The sequence below is a fragment of the Dendrobates tinctorius genome, unplaced genomic scaffold, assembly GCF_039654945.1.
Source record: "Dendrobates tinctorius isolate UK_male_01 unplaced genomic scaffold, ASM3965494v1 ptg000060l, whole genome shotgun sequence".
Classification (NCBI taxonomy): domain Eukaryota; kingdom Metazoa; phylum Chordata; class Amphibia; order Anura; family Dendrobatidae; genus Dendrobates; species Dendrobates tinctorius.
Window position 1 is genome coordinate 24,848,545 of NW_027361728.1, and position 25,807 is coordinate 24,874,351.

At 42.9% G+C, this 25,807-nt stretch overlaps 1 protein-coding gene across 3 annotated transcripts in view; it reads left to right on the plus strand.

Annotated features, from left to right (window-relative positions):
- Positions 1 to 15,589, plus strand: part of ZMAT3 (zinc finger matrin-type 3) — a 112,540-nt gene extending 96,951 nt beyond the window's left edge. For all 3 annotated transcript variants that reach the window (XM_073578808.1, XM_073578807.1, XM_073578806.1), the window contains one exon: positions 12,876 to 15,589. In XM_073578808.1, the coding sequence (XP_073434909.1) occupies positions 12,876 to 13,084 (209 nt within the window). In that variant the 3' untranslated portion in view covers positions 13,085 to 15,589. The remainder of the gene's footprint in view (positions 1 to 12,875) is intronic.
- Positions 15,590 to 25,807: the final 10,218 nt, after the last annotated feature.

The following is a 25,807-nucleotide window of genomic DNA, read 5'->3' on the forward strand; positions in this document are numbered from 1 at the left end:
TTCCAGTAAATTTTGCGTTCAAAAAGTCAAGTGGCGATCCTTCTCTTGAGAGCTCTGCCGTGCTCCCAAGCAGTGTTTTTTTTTACCCACTTGTGGAGTATCGGCATGCTCAGGAGAAATTACACAACAAATTTCAGGGTCCTTTTTTTTCCTGTTACTCTTGTGAAAATAAACTGTCTAAAGTAACATTTTTGTGGTAAAAAGTTAAATGTTCATTTTTGTTTTCCACATTCCAAAAATTCCTGTGATGCACTTGAAGAGTCAATAAACTTCTTGAATGTTGTTTTTAGCATCTTGACAGCTGCAGTTTTTATAATTGGATCACTTGTGTATTTTATGTAGACCCCTCAAAGTCACTTCAAAGTTAATGTGGTCCCTAAAAGAAAAAAAAAGTTTTGTAAATTTTGTTGGAAAATGAGAAATCGTTGGTCAACTTTTAACCCTTTTATATCTTCCTAACAAAAAAAATTTGATTACAAAATTGTGGTGATATAAAGTAGTCGTGAGAAATGTTTATTAACTATTTTGTGTAACATATATCGATGATTTAAGAGCATAAGAATTCAAAGTGTGAAAATTGCAAAATTTTCCAAATTTGACAATTTTTTTTCACAAACGAGTCACATCAAATAACTTTTACCACTCTCATGAAGTACAATATGTCATGAAAAGCCATGGGATCCGTTGAAGCGTTCCAGAGTTATAACCTCATAAAGGGACACTGGTCAGAGTTGTAAAAATTGTCCTTGTCTTCTAGTGAAAAAACCCTCAATAAAAAGGGGTTATATGGTTTAGAAGACCTCTTTTTGTATAACCTTTAAGAAAGCTCTGATGTTATATACACTGCAGTCACTGTAACGCTCATTTCAGGGGCGGGGCTAAACTCTGCATGCTGTTCTCTGCACGCTCCTGGGTATTCTGATACCGCGCTCTGACAGTGTGCTCTCTTCTGTGTTGTCAACTTGTTACTACTGATCTCAGAAGGCAACACAGAGCGTGCTCTGTGATTGTGCACATCACACAATGACCGCACGCATGGATAGAGCAGGGACTTGCCCCGCCACTGATGACGCTTTGTTTCTGGGAGGGGCAAAGGCTGTGGCACAGTGACCACAGCCTCTGTCCCTTAATGGCGCTTCCTTTGAATATCCTAGCATGCACTGTCATTGTCAAATGAAGAGCCATCACACAGGAAGTAGAGAAGAAGGTACAATAGGAGTTAATGTAGTTAGGGTATGGTAGAGAATTTTTAATGCAAACATATTAGAAATCAGTTTAGGTTATGGCATTAACCCCTTCCCGACCTGTGACAGCGTATGCGTCATGAAAGTCGGTGCCAATCCGACCTATGACGCATACCCTGTGTCATGAATTCAAAGCCCCCCTGCGGGTCGGGTGACCGGGGTCAATGAAAGGTCACCTGACCTGCAGATACAGGGGGCTTTGTAATTCACCACAGGGGGTGTGGCTTCGCCCCCACGTGGCTACGATCGCTCTGATTGGCTGTTAAAAGTGAAACAGCCAATCAGAGCGATAGTAATATTTCATCAATGAAAATTGATGAAATATTACAATCCAGCCATGGCCGATGCTGCAGTAGCATCGGACATGGCTGGAGACACAGATTTGACCCCCCCCACTGGCGATCGCCCCCCCTGCCACTGAATGACAGCGGCGATCTGCCGCCGCTGTCATCATCTGCCCCCCCTCCCATTCCCTTCGCTCCCCGCCAGCTTCCGATCCCCCCCCTCACCCACTCTCACCGCCCCCGGCACCTTCTAAGTCTCCCCGTCGCTCCCGGTGTCCGGCGGGACCGGTTCATGGGCGCCGCCATCTTGGAAAATGGCGGGCGCATGCGCAGTGCGCCCGCCCGAATCTGCCGGCTGCAGATTCCATTATTTCATTTTGATCACTCTCACAGTGATCAAAATGAAATAAAAAGTAAATGAACCCCCCGATTATCACCCCCATAGGTAGGCAGTACTAATAAAATAAAGAAAATATTTTTATTTTTATTTTTCCATCAGGGTTAGGGTTAGGGTTGGAAAGAGGGTTAGGGTTGGAAAGAGGGTTAGGGTTGGAAAGAGGGTTAGGGTTGAAAAGAGGGTTAGGGTTGTAAAGAGGGTTAGGGTTGGAATTATGGTTGGGGTTGAAAAGAGGGTTAGGGTTGGAGTTAGGGTTAGAATTAGGGTTAGGCTTGTGGTTAGTGTTATGGTTAGTGTTGGGGTTAGGGGTGTGTTGGGGTTAGGTTTATGGTTAGGGTTGGGATTAGGGTTAGGGATGTGTTGGGGTTAGGGTGTGGTTAGGGGTGTGTTGGGGTTAGGGTTGGAGTTAGAATTGAGGGGTTTCCACTGTTTAGGCACATCAGGGGGTATCCAAACGCGACATGGTGCAACCTTTGAATCCAGCCAATTTTGCGTTCAAAAAGTCAAACGGTGCTCACTCCCTTCCAAGCCCCGACGTGTGCCCAAACAGTGGTTTACCCCCACATATGGGGTATCAGCGTACTCAGGAAAAATTGCACAACAACTTTTGGGGTCTAATTTCTCCTGTTACCCTTGGGAAAATAAAAAAATGGGGGCTAAAAATTATTTTTGTGAAAAAAAAATGTTTTTTTCATTTTCATGTCTCTGCATTATAAACTTCTGTGAAGCACTTGGGGGTTGAAAGTGCTCACCATACATCTACATAAGTTCCTTGGAAGGTCTAGTTTCCAAAATGGGGTAACTTGTGGGGGGTTTCCACTGTTTAGGCACATCAGGGGCTCTGCAAACGTAATGACGACTGCAGACTATTCCATCAAAGTCTGCACTTCAAAACGTCACTACTTCCATTCCGAGCCCTGACGTGTTCCCAAACAATGGTTCCCCCACACATATGGGGTATCAGCGTACTCAGGACAAACTGGACAACAACTTTTGGGGTCCAATTTATCCTGTTACCCTTGTGAAAAAAAAATTGCGGGCTAAAAATCATTTTTTTGAGGGAAAAAATGATTTTTTATTTTCACGGCTCTGTGTTATTAACTTCTGTGAAGCACTTGGGGGTTCAAGGTGCTCACCATACATCTAGATAAGTTCCTTGGGGGGTCTAGTTTCCAAAATGGGGTCACTTGTTGGGGGGTTTCTACTGTTTAGGCACACAGGGGCTCAGCAAATGTAACATGACGCCCGCAGACCATTCCATCAAAGTCAGCATTTCAAAATGTCACTACTTCCCTGCTGAGGCCCAACGTGTGCCCAAACAGTGGTTTCCCCCCACATATGGGGTACCAGCGTACTCAGGACAAACTGGACAACAACTTTTGGGGTCCAATTTCTCCTGTTACCCTTGTGAAAATAAAAAATTGCAGACTAAAAAATTTTTTTTTAGGAAAAAAAAAAGATTTTTTATTTTCACTGCTCTGCATTATAAACTTCTGTGAATCACCTGGGGGTTCAAAGTGCTCACTATGCATCTAGATAAGTTCCTTAGGGGGTCTAGTTTCCAAAATGGGGTCATTTGTGGGGGAGCTCCAAAGTTTAGGCACACAGGGGATCTCCAAACACGACATGGTGTCCGCTAACGATTGGAGCTAATTTTCATTTCAAAAAGTCAAATGGCGCTCATTCCCTTCTGCGCCCTGCCGTGCACCCAAACAGTGCCCCCCCCCCCCTCACATATGGGGTACCAGCGTACTCAGGACAATCTGGACAACAACTTTTTTGGTCCAATTTCTCCTGTTACCCTTGTGAAAATAAAAAATAGCATGCTAAAAAATCATTTTTGAGGAAAAAAAAATGATTTTTTATTTTCACTGCTCTATGTTATAAACTTTTGTGAGGCACTTGGGGGTTCAAAGTGCTCACTACACATCTAGATAAGTTCCTTAAGGTGTCTAGTTTCCAAAATGGTGTCACTTGTGGGGGAGCTCCAATGTTTAGGCACACAGGGGCTCTCCAAACGCGACATGGTGTCCGATAACGATTGGAGCTAATTTTCCATTCAAAAAGTCAAATGGTGCTCCTTGCCTTCCGGGCCCTGCCGTGCGCCCAAACAGTGGTTTATGACCACATATGAGGTATTGGTGTGCTCAGGAGAAATTGCCCAACAAATTTTAGGATCCATTTTATCCAGTTGCCCACGTGAAAATGAAAAAACTGAGGCTAAAAGATAATTTTTGTGAAAAAAAAGTATTTTTTTTTTTTACGGATCAATTTGAGAAGCACCTGGGGGTTCAAAGTGATCACTATGCATCTAGATAAGTTCCTTGGGGGGTCTAGTTTCCAAAATGGGGTCACTTGTGGGGGAGCTCCAGTGTTTAGGCACACAGCGACTCTCCAAACGCGACATGGCAAGCGCTAAATATTCCAGCATATTTTCCATTCAAAAAGTCAAATGGTGCTCCTTCCCTTCTGAGCCCTGCCGTACGCCCAAACAGTGGTTTATGACCACATATGAGGTATCGGTGTACTCAGGGGAAATTGCCCAACAAATTTTAGTATCCATTTTATCCTGTTGCCCATGTGAAAATGAAAAAATTGATGCTGAAAGGAAATTTGTGTTGGAAAAATAAAAATGTCCATTTTTTCCTTCCACATTGCCTTAGCTGCTGTGAAACACCTGAAGGGTTAATAATCTTCTTGAATGTGGTTTTGAGTAGCTTGAGGGGTGCAGTTTTTAGAATGGTGTCACTTTTGGGTATTTTCTGCCATATAGACCCCTCAAAGTGACTTCAAATGTAAGGTGGTCCCTAAATAAAAATGGTTTTGTAAATTTTGTTGTAAAAATGAGAAATCACTGGTCAACTTTTAACCCTTATAACTTCCTAACAAAAAAATATTTTGCTTCCAAAATTGTGCTGATGTAAAGTAGACATGTGGGAAATGTTATTTAGTAACTATTTTGTGTCACATAACTCTCTAGTTTAACAGAATAAAAATTCAAAATTTGAAAATTGCAAAATTTTCAAAATTTTCACCAAATTTCTGATTTTTTCACAAATAAACGCAGAAATTATCGACCTAAATTTACCACTAATATGAAGCCCAATATGTCACGAAAAAACAATCTCAGAATCGCTAGGATGCGTTGAAGCGTTCCAGAGTTATTACCTCATAAAGGGACACTGGTCAGAATTGCAAAAAATGGCCAGGTCATTAAGGTCAAAATAGGCTGGGTCATGAAGGGGTTAAATAGATGGGGGTTTAGATTAAAATTTCTTTCACCATCAGTCAATGCCTTGTGAATGTGATCACTGTAGTGTGAAGAGATTTGTGACTGATACAGAGCACAGATGGGTTTATGCAAATAAAGGCATAATGAGGAAGGTTTCTGACAGACAATTTCATCAGATTAAGAAAGCAGCTGCTAAAATGCCAAAGACAGCAAACAGATATTTGAAGTTGCTGATTCCTCTGGAATCTTGCGAACTTGAAGGACCGTCCAGAGACTTGCAGTTGTGCATAAACCTACTGTTCAGCCACCCTTGAACAGTGATCACAAACAGAAACAGTTGCATTGGGCCCATGCATACATGAAGACTAATCTTAAAATAGTCTTCTTTACTGATAAGTTCTGTGCAACCCTGGATGGTTGGTGAATGGCCACGATGTCGCAAAAATGCTGCAACGTCAGCAAGGAGGTGTCGGAGTCATGTTTTTGGCCAGAATCATGGGAATAGAGTTGGTAAGGCCCCTTTAGAGTCCCTGAAGGTCTGACAATGACCATGGCAAATTATATAGAGTTTTCTGACTGACCACTTTCTTCCATGGTGCAAAATGAACTGTGCTATCTGTAGCAAAATCATCTTCATGCATGACAGTGCACCATCTGCAGTCATTGGCTGCTATGGGCATAAAAGGAGAGAAACGCATGCTGTGGCCACCATCCTCCCCTGACATCGACCATATTGAGAACTTTTGGAATATCCTCCAGCAAAATATCTAGGAGTGTGGTGAGCCACTGTTGAGGCGCCAGATGTTGCAGAAGGGCCAGCTGGGGAATGTAGTCCCACTGGCAGCAGATAATGATGTCACGGTAGCTGAAGTGGTCGCTGGACCCCTCAACACTTCCCTCATGTCCACAACAATTGTCAATAGCAGGAGGTGGCATTTGTGGATGTTATAGGACCCCCTGGGGGCACTCCTGTAGCGGTGGTGTCGGTGCATGTTTTGGAGCGCCTGTGGTGTTTGTGCAGTCTCAATCAGCCAGACACGCAGGTGAACTTGTAAACATAATTTTACTGAAAGAGGTAACTGGGTACAGTCTTTCTCTTAAAGGCAAAAGTTACAGTATATTGTTCATATGAAAGTAATAATTTTCTCCTCAGGAGACAAGCGAGGTTATGGCCTCTCAGGGCTACTGGAGCAGAGATCTCTTCAATTCCTATTAGAGTAAGTGTTATGCGATGTCCAAGAAATATTACACTGATGGAGGGACATTCACAGATTGGCTCTCTGTGGAAACACACTAAGGTGTGGAAGTACTCACAGTTTTGAGCCTACCGTTCCCTATCGCAGGGGGTAGATTAAACAAAGTCGGTGGCGTGGCAGCCACGTGGGTCTGGTCCTGACTAGAAGCAAACAGGATAACCAGCATGCAGGAGAGCACATGTGCAGATTTCTCTCCTGACTAGAAGACTTCTCTCCTTTGTGGAGGAGATTATGTGGTGAATAGGGAAGAGTGAATAGCTTTGGATAAGAGCTTATCCGAACAGCTATAGCACTTACCGAATGGCTGCATCAGGAACCTGGAGCGCTCCCGATGATCAGCTGTTCGGCTCCGCAGCTACATGTGTAGCGGCTGTTTCACTGTCACATCACATGTATGGAGAGCCCAATAAACAGGCTCTCCATGCATGTGTTGTGACTGTCACACAGCCTCGGCACATGCTGCTGCGGAGCTGAACAGCTGATCTTCGGGCGTGCTCCAGGTATCCGGGCTCCTGATGCAGCTATTTGGTAAGCGCTATAGCTATTCGGATAAGCTCTTGTTCGAAGCTATTTGATCAATCCTAGTGGAGAAAGATATCCCCTCTGCAAGGACTTGCATGGAAAATTATGATGAGAGCAGTAGTGATTGCTCCCTCCATCAGCTTGAACCACTCAGAACTGGAAGTTACTTCAGGAAGTGTGGGCCCTAAGCTGGGAGGCTCCTCCCAATGATTTGTATGGCAGCCTGTGAGGCAAATAATCACTTAACTTTCATATACACATTGGGCTGTAGCTGGTAGCAAAGCACATTTATGAATCGTCTGTATACAATGCAATGTATTACATCTCTCAGTGCCCCAACTAATTTTGACACACTGGAACAAATCTACTGCCACACGACAACTGACTCATTCAGCAGCAGTAGAACGAGTACCGGGATACCACATGAAGGTTTGAGGTTCACATTAAAACAGCTGCTCTGGGAGGCAGTTCTGACATCTTACAAACAAATTCAAGCAGAAACGATCCAAAAACTCACAGGTTCAATGGATGCAAGAATTGTAAAGGTGATATCAAAGGAGTCCTATTAGTGAACATGCTCAGATAAGATGTTATCCGAGCATGCTCGTGTGCTAACCGAGTGACTTCGGCGTGCTCGAATAATATGTTCTACAGCCACACCTCATGCAGGAATTGCCTAGTAAACAGTCCCTGCATGTGTTGCGGCTGTCGAACAACTGCTAGACATGCAGCCATGGGGACCCGTACATATTTTTTGAGCACGCCAAAGACACTCTGTTAGCACCTTATTCGAGCATGTTCGCTCATCACTAGGTCCTATGTTAACATGTAAGTTGTCCTGTTAAGATGTTTTTGATTGAAAAAGCTTTTGAGTTCAGTTCAGTTGTGACCTCGTATTGCTTCAAATTAAACAAATGACCATTTTCAGTTCTTTACAACTTTTAAAATGTTTGGAAACTCTCTTGTGCATATTTGGAACAGTGCATTTTGAAGTTTTGAAAAAAAAAATACTTTTGTCATTGGGAGGTTTGTCCATTATAATTTTATTTATACACAAACGGTTGATGATTTGAACATTATACTTTCATTTGTCATTTGCATCGACTGTTTAAGAAAATCAGAGAAAAATGGCATTTGTTTAATAATTTGGAATGTAGGGATGTCCAACGGCACAAAGATCATCTCTCGCTTAATGGACCTATCCTGGCTAACACACAAAAATTATTTAAATGGGTATTATGTAAGACCTACTTTCCACTATGGTGAGAAGTTAAACTCCTACTTACTGATAGTTTCTAGTGATCAGCAAGTATACTCATTGCTTCGGTTTTCCCGAGCATGCTCGGGTGTCCGAGTATTTTGGCATGCTCGGAGATTTAGTTTTCGTCGACTCAGCTGCATGATTTGCGGCTGCTAGACAGGTTGAATATATGTGTGGAATGCCTGTTTGTTAGGGAATCTCCACATGTATTCAGCCTGTCTACAAGTCGCAAATCATGCAGCTGAGACGACGAAAACTAAATCTCCGAGCATGCCAAAATTCTCGGCGGACACCCGAGCAACGAGTATACTAGCTCATCACTAATAGTTTCCAGCACATTTCACTGCACTGATGAAAGCGGAGGGTCTTGACCAGGGGGATTTTGATCAGCGTATTGTTAAGGAACCCTTGTAACAAGTGGGGATTATCCAAAGCAGACAATGGATTTTTATGTGAATGTGAGAATTGTAAGAATATATTTATATAAAAGGAGTATAAAATTAGGATCCATTTTTTTTTCTCATTTGTCAAAATACTTTGGAACTTGCACAACACAACTGAGCGGTGCAGATGGAGTGCCATGGCTGCTGAAAGTCTTTTTTGCCGTTCTGGTGTTCCTTTGATTGAACCTCATAGGAGACAGTGATTTTTACTACCTACTGCAATACCGTACTGTTGTAGTATATACTATACTAATAATAATATAAAATTATTTAACCCATAAGGTAAATGCCATTAAGAAAAAAAAAATCAGTTGCTGAGTTTTGGTCATACAACATATTATTGACCAATATATTAATCAGAGGCATTTGGGATGTAAAAGGAACCCACAGTTTTGTTAAATGGGGCCTACTCTCTGAGGAGCTAAGATTGCTAGACATCCTGTATTATTTATCCTTTTTTGTCTTTTTTATCTTTTTAGAAACATTAATTCTGGGCTTCATATACTCAGCTACACTTGCTTTACCTTTTAGAGGTTATCTGATCGCCAACATTGGTTGAGCTGTATTGCACAGCTCTGTTCCAATGTGTAGCAGCCCCCACCAAGTGCTGCAGATCAAATGTTCTCATGTTTCCTCTCCACCCACTTGTTCAAAAATGCTACTGAAAGATTTCATATTGAAGCTATTGGGATTCATAAAAAATCCCAGTAACAACATAGTGAGAAAGACCCACATGGTATTTATGGCATGTATTCCCTATTTTGTCCATTTTAATCAGCTTTTAGTTAAATCTGTAAACTAAAAGCCAATAAGCACTGACATATACAGAAGATACTTGGGTATAATCTTATTAACGTTTGGATGCTTTAAAGCTTGCTTCAGCTCTTTACCGTGTGAACATATGCCATCTAGAACATGAGGGAGAATTATAATAAATGGGTCATAAAGTTAAAAGGGATCCTATGATGTGATATACAGTAAGAAGGTTCAAAGAAAAGCTAAAAAAAAAAGCTGATTAGACATTTGGAAATGTTTCTCCAAAATCAATGTATTGGTAGATTAATTGGTTATTCCTATCTTCATAAATGGGTAGTGTTAGAACGTGCTTGTAAATACCAGCAAATTTGCAATTTCCTACATATAAAAAAATTTAAGCTGTTCTATAGATATTACGTTTCTTTTGTTCACCGCTTGCTGCCTTGGAGACCGGCCACACCTGCTAGGTAGCAGAACACTCACAGTACTTACAGTACAAGCTGTTTTCTATTGAGCTTGTAAGAATGTTTTTTAAGATGACCAGGATCGCCGTAGCCTCCTAATCCTGGCCAGCTCCAGTGCAATGCTTGCAAGATAAACAGCAGCGGTGGTCGGTCTCCTGTGCAACGAGCTATAAACAAAAGTGTTAATACAGTGCCTTGAGAAAGTATTCGGCCCCCTGGAACTTTTCAACCTTTTGCCACATATCATGCTTCAAACATATAGATACCAAATGTAAAATTTTGGTGAAGAATCAACAACAAGTGGGACACAATTGTGAAGTTGAACAAAATTTATTGGTTATTTTAAATTTTTGTGGAAATTCAAAAACTGAAAAGTGGGGCGTGCAATATTATTCGGCCCCTTTAACTTAATACTTTGTTGCGCCACCTTTTGCTGCGATTACAGCTGCAAGTCGCTTGGGGTATGTCTCTATCAGTTTTGTACATCGAGAGACTGAAATTCTTGCCCATTCTTCCTTGGCAAACAGCTCGAGCTCAGTGAGGTTTGATGGAGATCGTTTGTGAACAGCAGTTTTCAGCTCTTTCCACAGATTCTTGATTGGATTCAGGTCTGGACTTTGACTTGGCCATTCTAACACCTGGATACGTTTATTTGTGAACCATTTCCATTGTAGATTTTGCTTTATGTTTGGGATCATTGTCTTGTTCTAAGACAAATCTCCATCCCAGTCTCAGGTCTTTTGCAAACTCCAACAGGTTTTCTTCAAGAATGGTCCTGTATTTGGCTCCATCCATCTTCCCATCAATTTTAACCATCTTCCCTGTCCCTGCTGAAGAAAAGCAGGCTAAAACCATGATGCTGCCACCACCATGTTTGACAGAGGGGATGGTGTGTTCAGGGTGATGAGCTGTGTTGCCTTTATGCCAAACATATCGTTTGGCATTGTTGCCAGAAAGTTCGATTTTGGTTTCATCTGACCGGAGCACCTTCTTCCACATGTTTGGTGTGTCTCCCAGGTGGCTTGTTGCAAACTTTAAACAACACTTTTATGGATATCTAGGAGAAATGGCTTTCTTCTTGCCACTCTTCCATAAAGGCCAGATTTGTGCAGTGTACGACTGATTGTTGTCCCACCTCAGCTGTAGATCTCTGCAGTTCATCCAGGGTGATCATAGGCCTCTTGGCTGCATCTCTGATCAGTCTTCTCCTTGTTTGAGATGAAAGTTTAGAGAGACGGCCGGGTCTTGGTAGATTTGCGGTGGTATGATACTCCTTCCATTTCAATATGATCGCTTGCACGGTGCTCCTTGGGATGTTTAAAGTTTTGGAAATCATTTTGTATCCAAACCCAGCATTAAACTTCTCTACAACAGTATCACGGACCTGCCTGTTGTGTTCCTTGGTCTTCATGATGCTCTACGTGCATCAAACAGAACCCTGAGACAATCACAGAGCAGGTGCATTTATACGGAGACTTGATTACACACAGGTGGATTATATTTATCATTACTCATTTAGGACAACATTGGATCATTCAGAGATCCACAATGAACTTCTGGAGTGAGTTTGCTGCACTGAAAGTAAAGGGGACGAATAATATTGCACGCCCCACTTTTCAGTTTTGGTATTTCCACAGAAATTTAAAATAACTACCGTATATACTCGAGTATAAGTCGATCCGAGTATAAGTCGACCCCCCTAATTTTGCCACGAAAAACTGGGAGAACTTATTGACTCGAGTATAAGTCTAGGGTGGGAAATGCTCCATAGATTATTCCCCCATATCGTGTCCTCAGAAGAAGCTCCATAGATTGTTCCCCCATATGCTGACCCCAGAAAAAGCTCCATAGATTGTTCCCCCATATGCTGCCCCCATGCTGCTGCTGCATGTAAAAATAAAAAGAAGACATACTCACCTCTCCGTCGCTGGGTGTCAGATTCTCACCTGTCCTGCGTCCATGGCTGCTCACCACTATCTGCCACGTCATCAGTCAGTGACGTTCAGACTGCAGGGGGTGCGACGCGCACTAACCACGTCACCGCACCCTTTGCTGTCTGAAGTCACTGACCGATGACAGACAGCAGCAAGCAGCCATGGACGCAGGACAGGTGAGTATCGCTATACTTACCCGTCCTGACGCTGTGTCTTGAGCCCCCAGCTTCTCCCGTGCTCTCTCTTCCTGCCTTCAGCGGTCATGTGGTACCGCTCATTAAAACTCATGAATATGCGCATATTCATGAGTTTTAATGAGCGGCACCACGTGACCTCTGAAGGCAGGAAGAGAGAGCACGGGGAGAAGCTGGGGGCTCAAGACACAGCGTCAGGACGGCTAAGTATGACCTGACACATCCGCCCCCTCCGACCCCCTTTGTATATGACTCGAATATAAGACGAGAGGGGGACTTTCAGCCCAATTTTTTGGGCTGAAAATCTCGACTTATATTCGAGTATATACGGTAATAAATTTCGTTCACCTTCACAATTATGTCCCACTTGTTGTTGATTCTTCACCAAAAATTTACATTTGGTATCTTTATGTTTGAAGCATGATATGTGGGAAAAGGTTGAAAAGTTCCAGGGAGCCGAATACTTTCACAAGGCACTGTATCTAAAGGATGTCTGCAATTTATAATATGCAGTAAACAGCAAAAGTGCTCTCTGAAAATATCTATTTATGAAGATGGGAACTCTTAAAACCTGTCTTTATAAAGAATGTCTTGACAAATCTATCAGGCTCATAAGATTGCTCCTTGGAGTGACACAGAATATTAGGCCACTTTAGATCAAAGTCGTGTGTCACGAAATGAAGGTTTCCCTAATTACAAATAAATAGACAAAGTTAATGGACCAAACAATCCAAATTGTCTTTGTTGTAGGGCATGCAGATGAAAACTTATGAGGTCATTGACTTTTTTTTCTACAAAAGTCACTTCCTAGTTTTTCCCAAGATATTATGTTATATTTTTTGAGGTTTTACTGCTATAAAATAATTTCTTTTTTTTTTTTTTCTTTAGGTCCATATTTTAATCCTCGCTCTCGCCAGCGGATTCCTAGGGACCTGGCTATGTGTGTAACACCCAGTGGACAGTTCTATTGCTCAATGTGCAACGCAGGAGCCAGTGAGGAGCTGGAGTTCAGGCAACATCTGGAGACCAAGCAGCACAAAAGCAAAGTTTCCGAGCAGCGCTACCGCAGCGAGATGGAGAATTTGGGATACATGTAGTAAATAGATCAGATGGTGTTTCTAAGCTGTTGCTTTAATCCTTTTTTGTTACTACAAATTTATCTTGTAATCATTTCACAAGTTGGAAGCCTTCCAGATACTGACTTTGATTGGCAGATATGGGGGATGACTTGCTTTTACTATCTTTGGTTTTAACTTGAGGCAAAGTTGTACCATTCCCAGGGGTAGTAGGTTTAGCATGACAATATACTGTCATATACTTTTCATGAGGGTATGCCAAGGCGGCCAGTCTTCCTGCAGTGCTTTTACTGGGGGTAGAATATTTTTCGAGCTGCTCATAAGATACAATGCTTTGGTGAGATAGACCGTATTTCACTGTGGAAATTGCTTCTTCTGTACTCCCCAGTCCCTGACTACAGTCAAGGCCTGTTCAGAATGGATGCAGCTATTAAAGGGATTTAGCCAAATTCTTTAAGCAGTAGTTTACACCTAGTAAATGTACTGTGGGTTTAATGTGTACAAAATATGTCTGCTGTAGAGATCTCACTATGGATCTAGTGATTATTGGGTTTGCATTGTACGATTTGTCGCTGCACACTATTATTTACACTGTGTGCTTAGTAGCCAAAGAACCGCATTTTGGAAAATGATGAACACCTTGATGGAAAATGTCTACTTGCTCTAAATGGACCATGAGATGACCAGAGACAGCACAGACATGTATAGCATGTAGATCTAAGCATGGTTCTGAAAATTGTGTATGTTGTATATTCCTGTGGAACGCTCCAGAACTCATCACTTTGTTTTCCAACAAACCTTAATAGATAATTTCTCTTAATGGATTGTTGCTGTTGGGCATTTAATCAATTACTGTGCAATGAACTGTATTTTATGTGTCTCTTGATGGTTAAATTTATATTCTTCACTTTGCACTTAAAGGGACTCTGTCATCACAGAATGACTTTTCACACAAAGAATAGGTTCTTGGTGCACCGTTGGCATGGCCAAATGTTTAATCCCTTCATGAACTTGGGGTTTTCCATTTCATTTTTGCTTTTCCGTTTTTTGCCCCGTTTTGATTATTTTTTTCGTTACACCATTTACCGATTTAGATAAATTTTTATATTTTGATAGAGCAAGCATTTCTGAACATGGCAATACCAACTATGTGTATTTTGGATTTTTTTAATTGTTTTATTTTGAAAGGTGCAGAAGTGGGGTGATTGGAACTTTTATATTTGTTTAATTTTTTAAATATTTTTTAAAAACACTTTTGTTTTACTTTTCATTTGCTTTAATAGTCTCCATGGGAGACTTGAGCTGCGATCATCCGATCGCCTGTGCTACACATAAGCAGGCTTTCAGGGGGTGAGATTAGTGACGCGCTTTCGATGCGGCCATGTTAAATGCCTCTGTCGGAGATTGACGGCGGCATTTAACATGTTAACAGCCGCGGGTGGATCACAGTTCCACCAGCGGCTGTTGGCACATTTCAGCTGAAGAAATCAACTGACTAGTGCTGGAAAACATGCAGTCTCAGCCTCTGTGCCTGCATGGAATGCGAGGACATGACCTATGATGTATATATAGGTCATAGGTTGTGAGTGGTTAAGATGACCTTGCCATCTACTTATTTTCCCTCTATTCCCATCCCCCATTCCTTGATTGAGAGCTCTGGCTTTATAAAGTCAAGGAAGGGCGAAGGTAGTTGGGAAGGTGTACTAAATTGGTCATGACAAGGGTGCATCCAGTGGCCTATGCTTGGTTTGAACAGTCATTCTGTGTTGACAGAGTCCTTTTAAATCTTTTGCTGCTGTAGGTACTGTATCAATGACAGAAAAATTTTATGGGACTTTAGCCAGTCAGTTAAGAGAGGTTATATTTCCTTTTTTTGTGATATAAAAGTTACAATGCCTATTTTGGTCATTATATAAAACAGCTTTCCTATTTTTGTGATGTCTGAAATGCATAATATACTTATATTCTAAACACCTCCTCTACTTTGTCTTACCCGCAGTCTCTTAATGCTGGGGCTGAAATGACCAGCTCTGCTGTTGCACCTGTTCTTTCTTGTTTAACCCTATTAAGACTTGTGTCATGTATGGTCACATCATCATGTATGGTCACATCAGGTATTAACTCATAGAGGAGTTTGATGAATTTTCCCATCTGTCTTTTGGCTTAGACTACCACATTATAAGCGATACAAGGTTGCAATGGGCTGCCTCTTCTTTTATCCACAATTTATAATGCAGAAATTTTGAGGTCAACCAAATAAAATATTGCTGCTTCTGTTGCACATGACTGCATAATCCTGGCCCGAATGATTTATCTAACATATCACTCAAGTGCGTAATACCTTTATCTTACAAAATGAAGGATTTTGACATCAACCTGTTTTTCTCTTTAACCTTACCGCACATTATTGTACCATATGGTCTGTCTATTCATAGGATGTGTAGTTTTGCTGTTCATGTATGTTGATGAAATGATATTTTTCTTTATAACGTACAGAAATATATAAGAATAAACTACTAGTTTGGACTTGTGGCTCTGTGTAAAGTAATAAAATAGAAACAAATTTTTTCTTTAATTTTATCTGCTGTTCATTGTATACACAAATACAAATGTCAGCGATCAACCAAAATCCATTCTCCATAGTAATGACTACAGATGATCCAATCTTTTAAAATTCAAATTTGCCAGGTTCAGCAAATTTTGATTTGTGGCAATTAAATTTGCCATGAATCGCAAATACTCTAATTTCCCTGAATAAATGGGAATAAAACTGTTAGGTCTCCTCACACTGTATCCAATCCATTTCAAGCCTTTTCACACAAATTTAGCCATATTAATGTCAAGTGATTTCACCATAGAACAGATAGTAAGCTTTATTAATAAACAGCCCATTTCATAACTTGAGACAATGACTGATTTTTAAAATTAAGAAATGGTCTAAAAATTATCCCACTTTATGATTAGGCTTACTATTTTGTATAGAATAGTCACTCAAATTGTTGATGTCGCTGTTAGAGGTGACAACATACTGCGATGATTGAGACGAGTGATGCAAATCCCATGACAGATGACATGATCGGGGATACCAGAAATTCTTGATAAAATGTCATACTGCCTAACCCAGCAGCAAGTACAGCGCCACATCAAAATCACTACAGTAGACAATTAACCAGACCCGGATGGCATACAGCCTCGTGTACTGTAAGAATTAAGTGCTGTGATAAACAGACTATTGTTTCTAATATTCAAGCATTCCATAATTATTTATTTATAAAGCACCATTGCTTCCATGGTGCTGTACATGAGAAGGGGTTCCTTACAAATTACAGATAACATTTACAGTAAACAAACTAACAATCACAGACTGATATAGAGGGGAGAGAGGACCCTGCCCTTTCGGGCTTACATGCTACAGGATGGTGGGGAAGGAGACAGTAGGTTGGGGGGTTGCAGCAGCTCCAGTGATGGTGAGGTGGTAGGGATCATTGCAGGCTGTAGGCTTTCCTGAAGTTTTCAGGTTCCGTCCGAAGGATCCAAGTGTGGTTGATAGCCGGACGTGTTGGGGCAGGGAATTCCATAGGATGGGGGCTATTCGGGAGAAGTCTTGGAGGCGGTTGGGTGAGGAGTGAACAAGTGTGGAGGAGAGAAGGAGGTCTTGGGAGGACCGGAGATTAGGTGAGGGAAGGTATCGGGAGATTAGTTCAGAGATGTATGGAGGAGAAAAGTTGTAGATGGCCTTGTAGGTCAGTATTAGTAATTTGAATTGGATACGCTGAGAGAATTGGAGCCAGTGAAGAGATTTGCAGAGGGGAGAAGCGGAGGAGTAGCGAGGAGAGAGATAAATTAGTCGGGTGGCAGAGTTGAGGATGGACTGGAGAGGTGCAAGGGTGTTAGCAGGGAAGACACAGAAAAGGATGTTGCAATAGTCGAGGCGAGAAATGATGAGGGCATGCACAAGCATTATAGTAAATTGAGGGTTGAGGAAGGGACGGATTCTATAAATATGTTTGAGCTGGAGGCGACAGGAGGTGGAGAGCTTGGATGTGCGGTTTGAAGGAAAGGGCAGAGTCAAGGGTTACTCCGAGGCAGCGGACCTCTGGTACGGGGGAAAGCGTGATGTTGTCAATTGTTATAGAAAGGTCGGGTAAGGAAGATCTGTGAGATGGGGGAAAGATGATCAGTTCAGATTTGTCCACATTGAGTTTGAGGAAGCAAGGGGAGAAGGAGGAGGATATGGCTGATAGACACTCTGGGATTCTGGAGAGCAGAGAGGTGATGTCTGGGCCAGAGAGGTAGATCTGAGTATCATCGGCAAAAAGGTGGTACTGGAATCCATGGGACTTTATGAGTTACCCCAGGCCAAGTGTGTAGATTGAGAAGAGTAGGGGTCCTAGAACAGAGCCTTGGGGGACTCCAACAGAGAAAGGGTGGGATGAGGAGATAGTGTGGGAGTGGGAGACGCTGAATGTGTGGTTGGAAAGGTATGAGGAGATCCAGGATAGGGCGAGGTCTTTGATGCCAAAGGAGGAGAGGATCTGTAGTAGGAGGCAGTGGTAAACTGTGTCGAAAGCAGAGGACAGGTATAGAAGGAGGAGTATAGAGTATTGTCCGTTAGCTTTGGCTGTATGTAGGTCGTTGGTAATTTTGGTCAGGGCTGTCTCAGTGGAATGATGGGGGCGGAAGCCAGATTGTAGATTGTCAAAGAGCAAGTTAGATGAGAGGTGGGAGGAAATTTCAGTGTGGACATGCTGCTCCAGGAGTTTAGAAGCGAATGGGAGCAGCGATATTGGGCGATAGCTGGACTTTGCTGTTGGATCGAGGGTTGGCTTTTTGAGGATAGGCGTGATTGTGGCATGTTTGAAAGCAGAAGAGGTGGGTTAGGGATGGGATAAGAGTGATGTTGGGGAGGAGGTGGGATGGGATAGGGTCAAGTGCACAAGTGGTGAGGTGTGATTTGGAGAGATGAGCAAGCTCCCCTTCAGTGATGTTAGATAAGGAGGTTATGGGGTTTGGGCATTGGTCTGGTATACAAAGGGGTTGTGGTGGTTGGGCAATAAAGACTTACCGTTTTTGGTCTATCTTGTTTTTGAATTGTGTGGCAAAGTCCTCGGCAGAGATTAGGGAATTTGGAGGGGGCAGTGGTGGGCGGAGGAGGGAGCTAAAAGTATTGAACAACTGTTTGGGGTTGTGGGATAAGGAAGATACAAGGGATGTAAAGAAGGCCTGTTTAGCAGAGGTGAGAGCTGATTTGAATGCAAGTGTTGCTTGTTTGAGTTCAGTGAAGTCGTCTTGCGAATGCGTTTTCTTCCAGCGCCGTTCTGCAATTCTGGATGCTTGCCGAAGCTTTTTAGTGGTGTTATTGTGCCAGGGTTGTCTATTGATTTGTCGCACTCTGTTATGCATGACAGGGGAGACTGATTCGATGGCTGATGCAAGAGTGGCATTGTAGAAACTAGTGGCAGTGTCGTGGAGTGAAGTTATGGAGGACAGTGGTAGAATAGAGTCAGAGAGTGTGCGACTGTCTAGATGTGCGAGGTTTCTGCGGGGGTGCGCATGATGCTGGACTTGGGTGACAGGAGAGGAGGACAGAGATGAGAAAGTGAGTAGATGGTGGTCAGATAGAGGGAGAGGGGAGGTGGTGAAGTTAGAAAGAGAGCAGAAGCGGGTGAAGACCAGGTCTAGTGTCTGTCCGTCTGCATGGGTGGCTGAGGAGGACCACTGAGTAAGTCCAAAGGATGAAGTAAGGGACAGGAGTTTGGAGGCTGCCGACTGGTGGGTGTCAATGGGGATGTTGAAGTCACACATGATGATGGTGGGAATGTCAGCAGAGAGAAAGTGAAGGAGCCAGGTAGAGAATTGGTCAATGAAGGCAGTGGTCTGGCTCGGAGGTCGGTATATGATGGACACTTGGAGGTTGGAGGGAGAATAGATGCGGACGGAGTGGACTTCAAAAGAGGGGAGGACAAGGGAGGGAAGAGGTGGAATTGGGTTGAAGGTGCAGTTGGAAGAAATGAGAAGACCCACACCTCCGCCATGTCTGTTGCCAGGGCGAGGAGTGTGGGTGAAGTGGAAGCCGCCGTAACATAGCGCAGCAGTAGAGGCTGTGTTGGAGGGTGTCAGCCATGTTTCGGTGAGGCCAAGGAAGGAAATGTTACGCGAGGTAAAGAAGTCGTGAATCACATGGAGTTTATTGCAGACGGAGCGAGCATTCCAGAGTGATCCAGAGAGTGGGAGCAGGGTGGTGGTTGTCAGGGGCACGAATTGTAGGTGGGAAAGATTTCTGGTGTTTGTGTTGGGTTGGAAGCGACAGAAGGGGGTAATAATGGGAGGTATGAGCTGTGGGGGTCCATGGTTGGTAGATATGTCGCCAGCAGTGAGGAGAAGCAGAGAGAGGGAGAGCATGTGGGAGGAGAGTGGGCGGCTTGTTTTGTATTTTATTAGGAGAGCTCTGAGGTTGAGGAGCAGGTCAGCAGAGGAGGTCAGGTGGGGAGGCAAGAGGGAAGGAGAGATTATTATTGGTTAGCGGGTGCTGGGGTTTGTGGATAGCTGGAGAGTGAGGGTTAAAGGAGCCAAAACTGTTAGAGAATATGTCAGCATGGTGAGAGTAATTTAGAAGGCAAAAGAAATTTAGTACATTTAAACGCTGCGTTTAGTCGTACCTTCTGGTCACTTCAGGCTCATTTCAGACATTATTTCAGATATTATCCTTAGAAGACATCCTTGGAAAGACAGACAGACCTCTGAGTCTGAATTCATAAGAAGTCAATTGCACATCAAACAAACCAGGTGTGATCAGGAGGGAGGAGCAGTAGAGAGACTGGCCAGACACAGGAGACGATTAATTAGAACTCAGAAAATAATAATAATAGCATTGTACCACAGGACTGGCGTATAGCAAATATAGTGCCAATATTTAAAATGGGGACAAAATCTAAGCCTGGAAATTATGTCAGTATAATTAATTTCAACTTTGGGTAAAATCTTGGAGGATTTTCTAAGAGATACCATCCTGGAGAGTATCTCAGTAACAATAACCTCATAACCCAACATCAGCATAGGTTTGTGAAGAATAAGTCCTGTCAAACTAGTCTGATCAGCTTCTATGAGGAGGTTAGTTTGAGACAGGATAGTGGTAATGCCGTGACTGTTGTCTTTCATGACTTTTCAAAGGTATTTGTTAAGGTGCCATGCAAAGGATTGGTGCATAAAATAAGAGTAATGAAACTAGGGGAAGATCTGTGTAACTGGCTTATTAACTAGTCCTGTGAATCAGAAACAGATGGTGATTAGAGATGGGCGGACACCTGGACGTTCGGATTCAGCCGAACAGTTACAAAAAGTTCTGGTTCGGGTACCAGAACAATACCCGGACCCCATTCACTTGAATGGGGGGCCAGAACATCAAGTGTTTGCCACGCTGTCATGTGCATCACAGCGCGGCAAACACCGCTTCTGATAGGCGATGAAATCATCCCTGCCAGTAGGAGAGCTGCAGTTCCTACACTGTAAAAAGACAGCATGAGCACTCAGTTGTGATCGGAGGTATAAAATTTACTTCTGGTCACTGGTGTCAGCTGATGAGACTACAGCTCCCATCATCCGACACCTGCTCATCTGCTGCCGCTAATAAGAGCAAGAGCAGAAGTCCCTGATGTGTGTATTCATTAGCCACTCCTGCTCTGTAAATAAATAATAATTAAAAAAAAAAGACGGCGTGGTTTTCCCTGTATTTTTGATAACCAGCCAGGCAAAACTCACAGCTGGGAGCTGCAATACTCGGGTGTCAGCTTCAGCAAGGCTGGTTATCAAGAATAGAGGAGTCCCCATCCTGTTTTTTTTTAATTATTTAAATAATTTAAAAAAAACTTGGGGTCCTGCCCATTTTTTTGCCCCCAGCCTAAAAATAGCAGCCTGCAGCTGCCCAGAAAAGGCACATGTATTAGATACACCAATTCTGGTGATTTGCCTGACTCTTCCCACTTGCCCTGTAGTGGTGACAAGTGGGGTTGATGTCACCTTTGTATTGTCCAGTGACATCAAGCCAATGGCTTAGTAATGAAGACACGTCGATAAGACACCCATCCATTACTAATCCTATAGTTATATGGTAAATAAAGACACAGCAAGAATAAAGTCATTTATTAGAAGTAAAGCAAAACATACTTTTACTTTTTTATTTAAAAATAACAAACACAGTTATACTCACCAAACACCTATTCCACCAAAGCCCTCGTTCTCCTGTAATAAAACTAAAATTAAAAAAGCAACAATGTCCCTCAACTCTCAGTCGTTTTGTCCCACGCCATAATCCATGTCTGGAGGAAAAACAGTTTTCAACCTGGACAGTGCCAAGGTTCAACCGTCCAGGCTGAGAACCACTGGTGACTGAACTGCGAGCGCAGCCTCAGTGACTGGAGATGACGTCATCGAGGTTACCTCCGATCACTGAGGATCCGTTCCCAGCTGGGCTGAACTGCCGTGACCTCGGTGAGATCCCTGCTAGCACCGTGAGGTCAAGAAATATTTGGACAGTGACCGAATCTCCGTGATTTGACTTCTGTGTGCTGCTATTTTTTGTTTAAAATGAAACAACTGAGATGCATTTGACATGGACACTTTCAGGTTTAATTAAAGCGGTTGATCAAAATATGCTAAACACCTGTTTCTTTTCACTATTTATACAAGAAAATCCCATGACAGATGGCATGATGAGGGATACTAGAAATTCTCCACTAAATGTCACCTGCTTAGCACAGCAGGAAGTACGGTGCCGCCTCAAAATCACTAAAGTAGACAAATCCCCTCCAAAGATGGCAGGGACCGACTCTAATAGCTTGGGCCACCTGTGCAAGAAATGTGTCTGGGCCCCCCTCCCTGCCAGGTACGCTGCTTATGATGATGACAATCTGGCAAAGGGACCCTGGAGCCTCGGGCTCCGAGAAACAAGGCAGAGTGCCCTCATTAATACTGCCCTGCAAGCAGGGGCATACATAAGAATCACAGGACCCCAAAGCAAAAGTTCTATTTGGGCCTCCCACGCCTCTAAAAAAGAAAAAAATATATGTTTAGATTTTTTCACTCACTGATATAGAGATATGTATTGTGTGTGTGTGTGATTTTATATATATATATATATAATATATATATATATATATATATATATATATATATATATATAAAATCTGTTAGCATTCAGTTCTGCTGCCTCCATTGCAGTCAGACTTGCAGTCAGGTGATAACTAGTGTTCACTATCAGTGAATAGAACACTGTAGACATGGCTGACACTCTAGTTGGCACATGACAGCAAGTGTGCAGAGCACCTCCTCGTGGTTTTGTGATTACTGCTGGAACTAGCAGAGCCCAACCATGTATATATTATATTACATGTGTGTGGTGTCTGTATCATCTGATATCTACTCTATTCATTGTCTATGGAAGTGGTGGAAATAGCTGAGAGCAGCTCCTTAGATGAATAGAGCAGAGGCCATATGCACAACTCTGCTCCAACAAGGACGAGACTGCAGAGCCCTTTTCTCAGAACCTCTGGGGGGCCCAGGGGTCAAATCCCCAGTGATCACACATACACCGTACATACATATAGTATACCGTACATATACACACACATACATATACATACATACAGTATACCATACATGCGTACACATACCGTATTTACACACACATACCGTACATACACACAGATACACATTCAGTACATATACAGCACATGCATACAGATACACATACTGTACATACACACAGATACACATACACCGTACATAGACATACACACAGATACACATACATATACCATACATACATATACTGTACATGCACACATAATTATATATACATATACCGTACACATACATAAATGCACATAAACATACATACAGCTCTGGCAAAAATTAAGAGACCACTTTCAAATGTTCAGTTTGTCTGATTTCACTCTTTATAGGTATATTTTTGCATAAAATGTAAATTGTTCTTTCAGTCTATAAACTTCTGACAACGTTTCTGAATTTCCAAGCAATAAATTTTGTATTTTGTTTTCTGACAAAGAAAAATGGTCAAAATAAAAAAGAACAGTGCTTTCAGACCTCAATTAATGCAAAGAAAACAAGTTCATAATAATTTAGAAACAACAATACTAATGTTTTAAATCAAGAAGAGTTCTGAAGTCAATATTTTGTGGACTAACCATGATTTTTAATCACAGCTTTCATGCGTCTTGGCATGCTTGCCACAAGCCTTTCACACTGCTTCTGGCTGATAGCTTTAAGCAGTTCTTTGTTTGATGGCTTGTGACTATCTATCATCCTCTTGATTACATTCCAGAGGTTTTCATTGGGGTTCAGGTCTGGAGAATGGGGCTGCCCATGACAGGGTTTTGATGTGGTGGTCTCTTAATTTTTGCCAGAGCTGTATATACCATATACACCATATTTTGCGGATTATAAGAGTGGAGCGTTGCTGCAGGCCGCAGGCTGGGGTGAGGGGGTGTTCCTATTTGTGCCGCTGCGGGTGTTCGGTGGTGCGGGGGCTCTGCCGACATTTTGTTAAAGCCCAGAGTCCCCGTGCTTACATGGGCTTACATGGTTTACTGAGCGGTGGACTCCGGGAAAATGGCTGTCGGGGGTATGCACATGCGCAGATGGAGATCTCGGCACCAATATCTCGGGAGATGAGATCTCAGCTCATTCAACTTTAAGGCCTTTACAGGTTAGCCAAGCAATGGTGACTTCGATGTATGCATTGGAGCATTGTGTAAGGCCTTTTCAGGTTAGCCAAGCAGTGGTTACTTCGATGTACTGCATAAAAATCATGGTTTTCTTGAAAGAGGCAGACTGCTTGAAAATGATGTTTTCTGAAAACTTGGCAGTAGGTTTGTGAGTTGATTTTGAGACCATTTTCATCTTTAACTTGCTCATCTTTCATAATGCCAGCCAGTAGCAGTACCCCACCTCACACCTTGCTGATGTTAAAAGTCACTCTCATTTCATCAGTCCATAAAACCTTTGGAAAATTTGTCTTCATATATTTCTTGCCCCGGGGGGGCGGAGCCTGAACGTTGGTGGAGCAAGAAGCAGGAAACCTGAGCTCCCGGACAAATGCACCAAAAGGGGCTCTAATATCATCAGAGCCTTCTTTTTATACCATCCCCGCATTACAACCCAAACCAGGACCCCACTGGATCGCATAGACCCTGGGTGGCAAGTCACGTTCGGGATAAAGAAGGGATTCATATAACTGTGGCCCTGCAGGCGGGAGATTGCCGGAGTGGCGGAAGGATATACTGCTAACAGCACCATCGCCTCGGGTAGAGGACTTCACCCCTGACCTAAGGCTGTCAGATAAGAGAGACCCCGGAGCTAACCCTCCCCTGCAAATAAGGTACCATTGCGAAACCCCCTGACCAGGACACATAAAATCGCTACTATTCTCATAGCTGGGGGACGGCTACAGAGAGTGTGTATCACGCCGCAGCATTGAAAATAGTCCCGTCGGGCTTGCAGAAGACACGCGGCCCGGGACCTAGAATAGACGTGCAGCGGCACGCTTCAGCCTCCTCCCCTCTCTGCAATCAGTGAGAGAGATCTGAGGAATTCAAGCGTCTCCTGGAGCTGAGGTAACATTGAAATAACAGAAGCAAGGTGACGGAGTGTCTTAAGCAGAGGGGTCTGATTCAGGGGACAGAGGACCAGGAGAGCATGGTCATTCTCCCTAACTCCGTAGCAATAAAGGAGATAATCAATTAATCAAGTGGGGGCCTGAGACTGTCTGACCCGAGGGGTGCGAGGAGAGAAGGGAGTAATATAAGGAGCCTTAGATCTGTATTAAGCGCTCCCCCCCCACCAGTGCTGTCCCTACATCTTTCATCCCCCCCTTATTTGCTTTCTAATTAACCCATGTTATACCTAGCTGTACGAATATAAGAGAGGATTTTCTGGAAAACCAGCAGAAAGAGGTTATAGACTGCCATCTAGTGACCAGAGCCAGAACGACATCTCTTTCCATTGTTTATCACTTATAAGATTGGGCATAAAATGGAACATTAGCTAAATTCATAGCCAGCGAGAGGAATTCTAATCTTCAAACTGCTCTATTCTTCTCTGCTTTAGATAACTGCAAAAATGGGGAGATCCAGCGTAAAAACGCAAAAGAGCATGCCCAAACCTACAAAGTCCACTACGCAAACAGACATGGACGACTTTCTTACAAAACAAACGGTTCCGTCAGATTCTCTTAAACCATCCAAGCTTCGTGATTTGACCTCATTAGGAGATTCAGATTCTGAACCGGAGAGTGACTCTGACACGGGCAGCACAGCGAGAGAGGCCTTAGTCACTCGTTCGTTCATCAAACGTATATTGTCTAAAGCTCTTGAGCCAATAGGACAAGAACTTGCAGAGATAAAACACGACCTAAAACTTCAAGGCCACAGACTTGAGACATTGGAAAATTCGCAAGTTGCCATGACGCAAAGTTCGAACGCTGTACTAGACTCTTTAAAAGTCCATGAAATCCAACTACATACAATTCACACGGTGCTAGAAGATCATGAGAACAGAGAACGTCGTAACAACATAAGAGTTAAAGGCCTTTCTGAAACGGTGGCCTTTGAGGCGTTATGGAAAGCAACACAAGAGATATTCAAAGAACTACTTAATGAATCAGATCCGCAGGAAATCGAACTGGTGAGAGTACACAGAGCATTGCGTCCGAGGCCTTCTCAAGGGGAA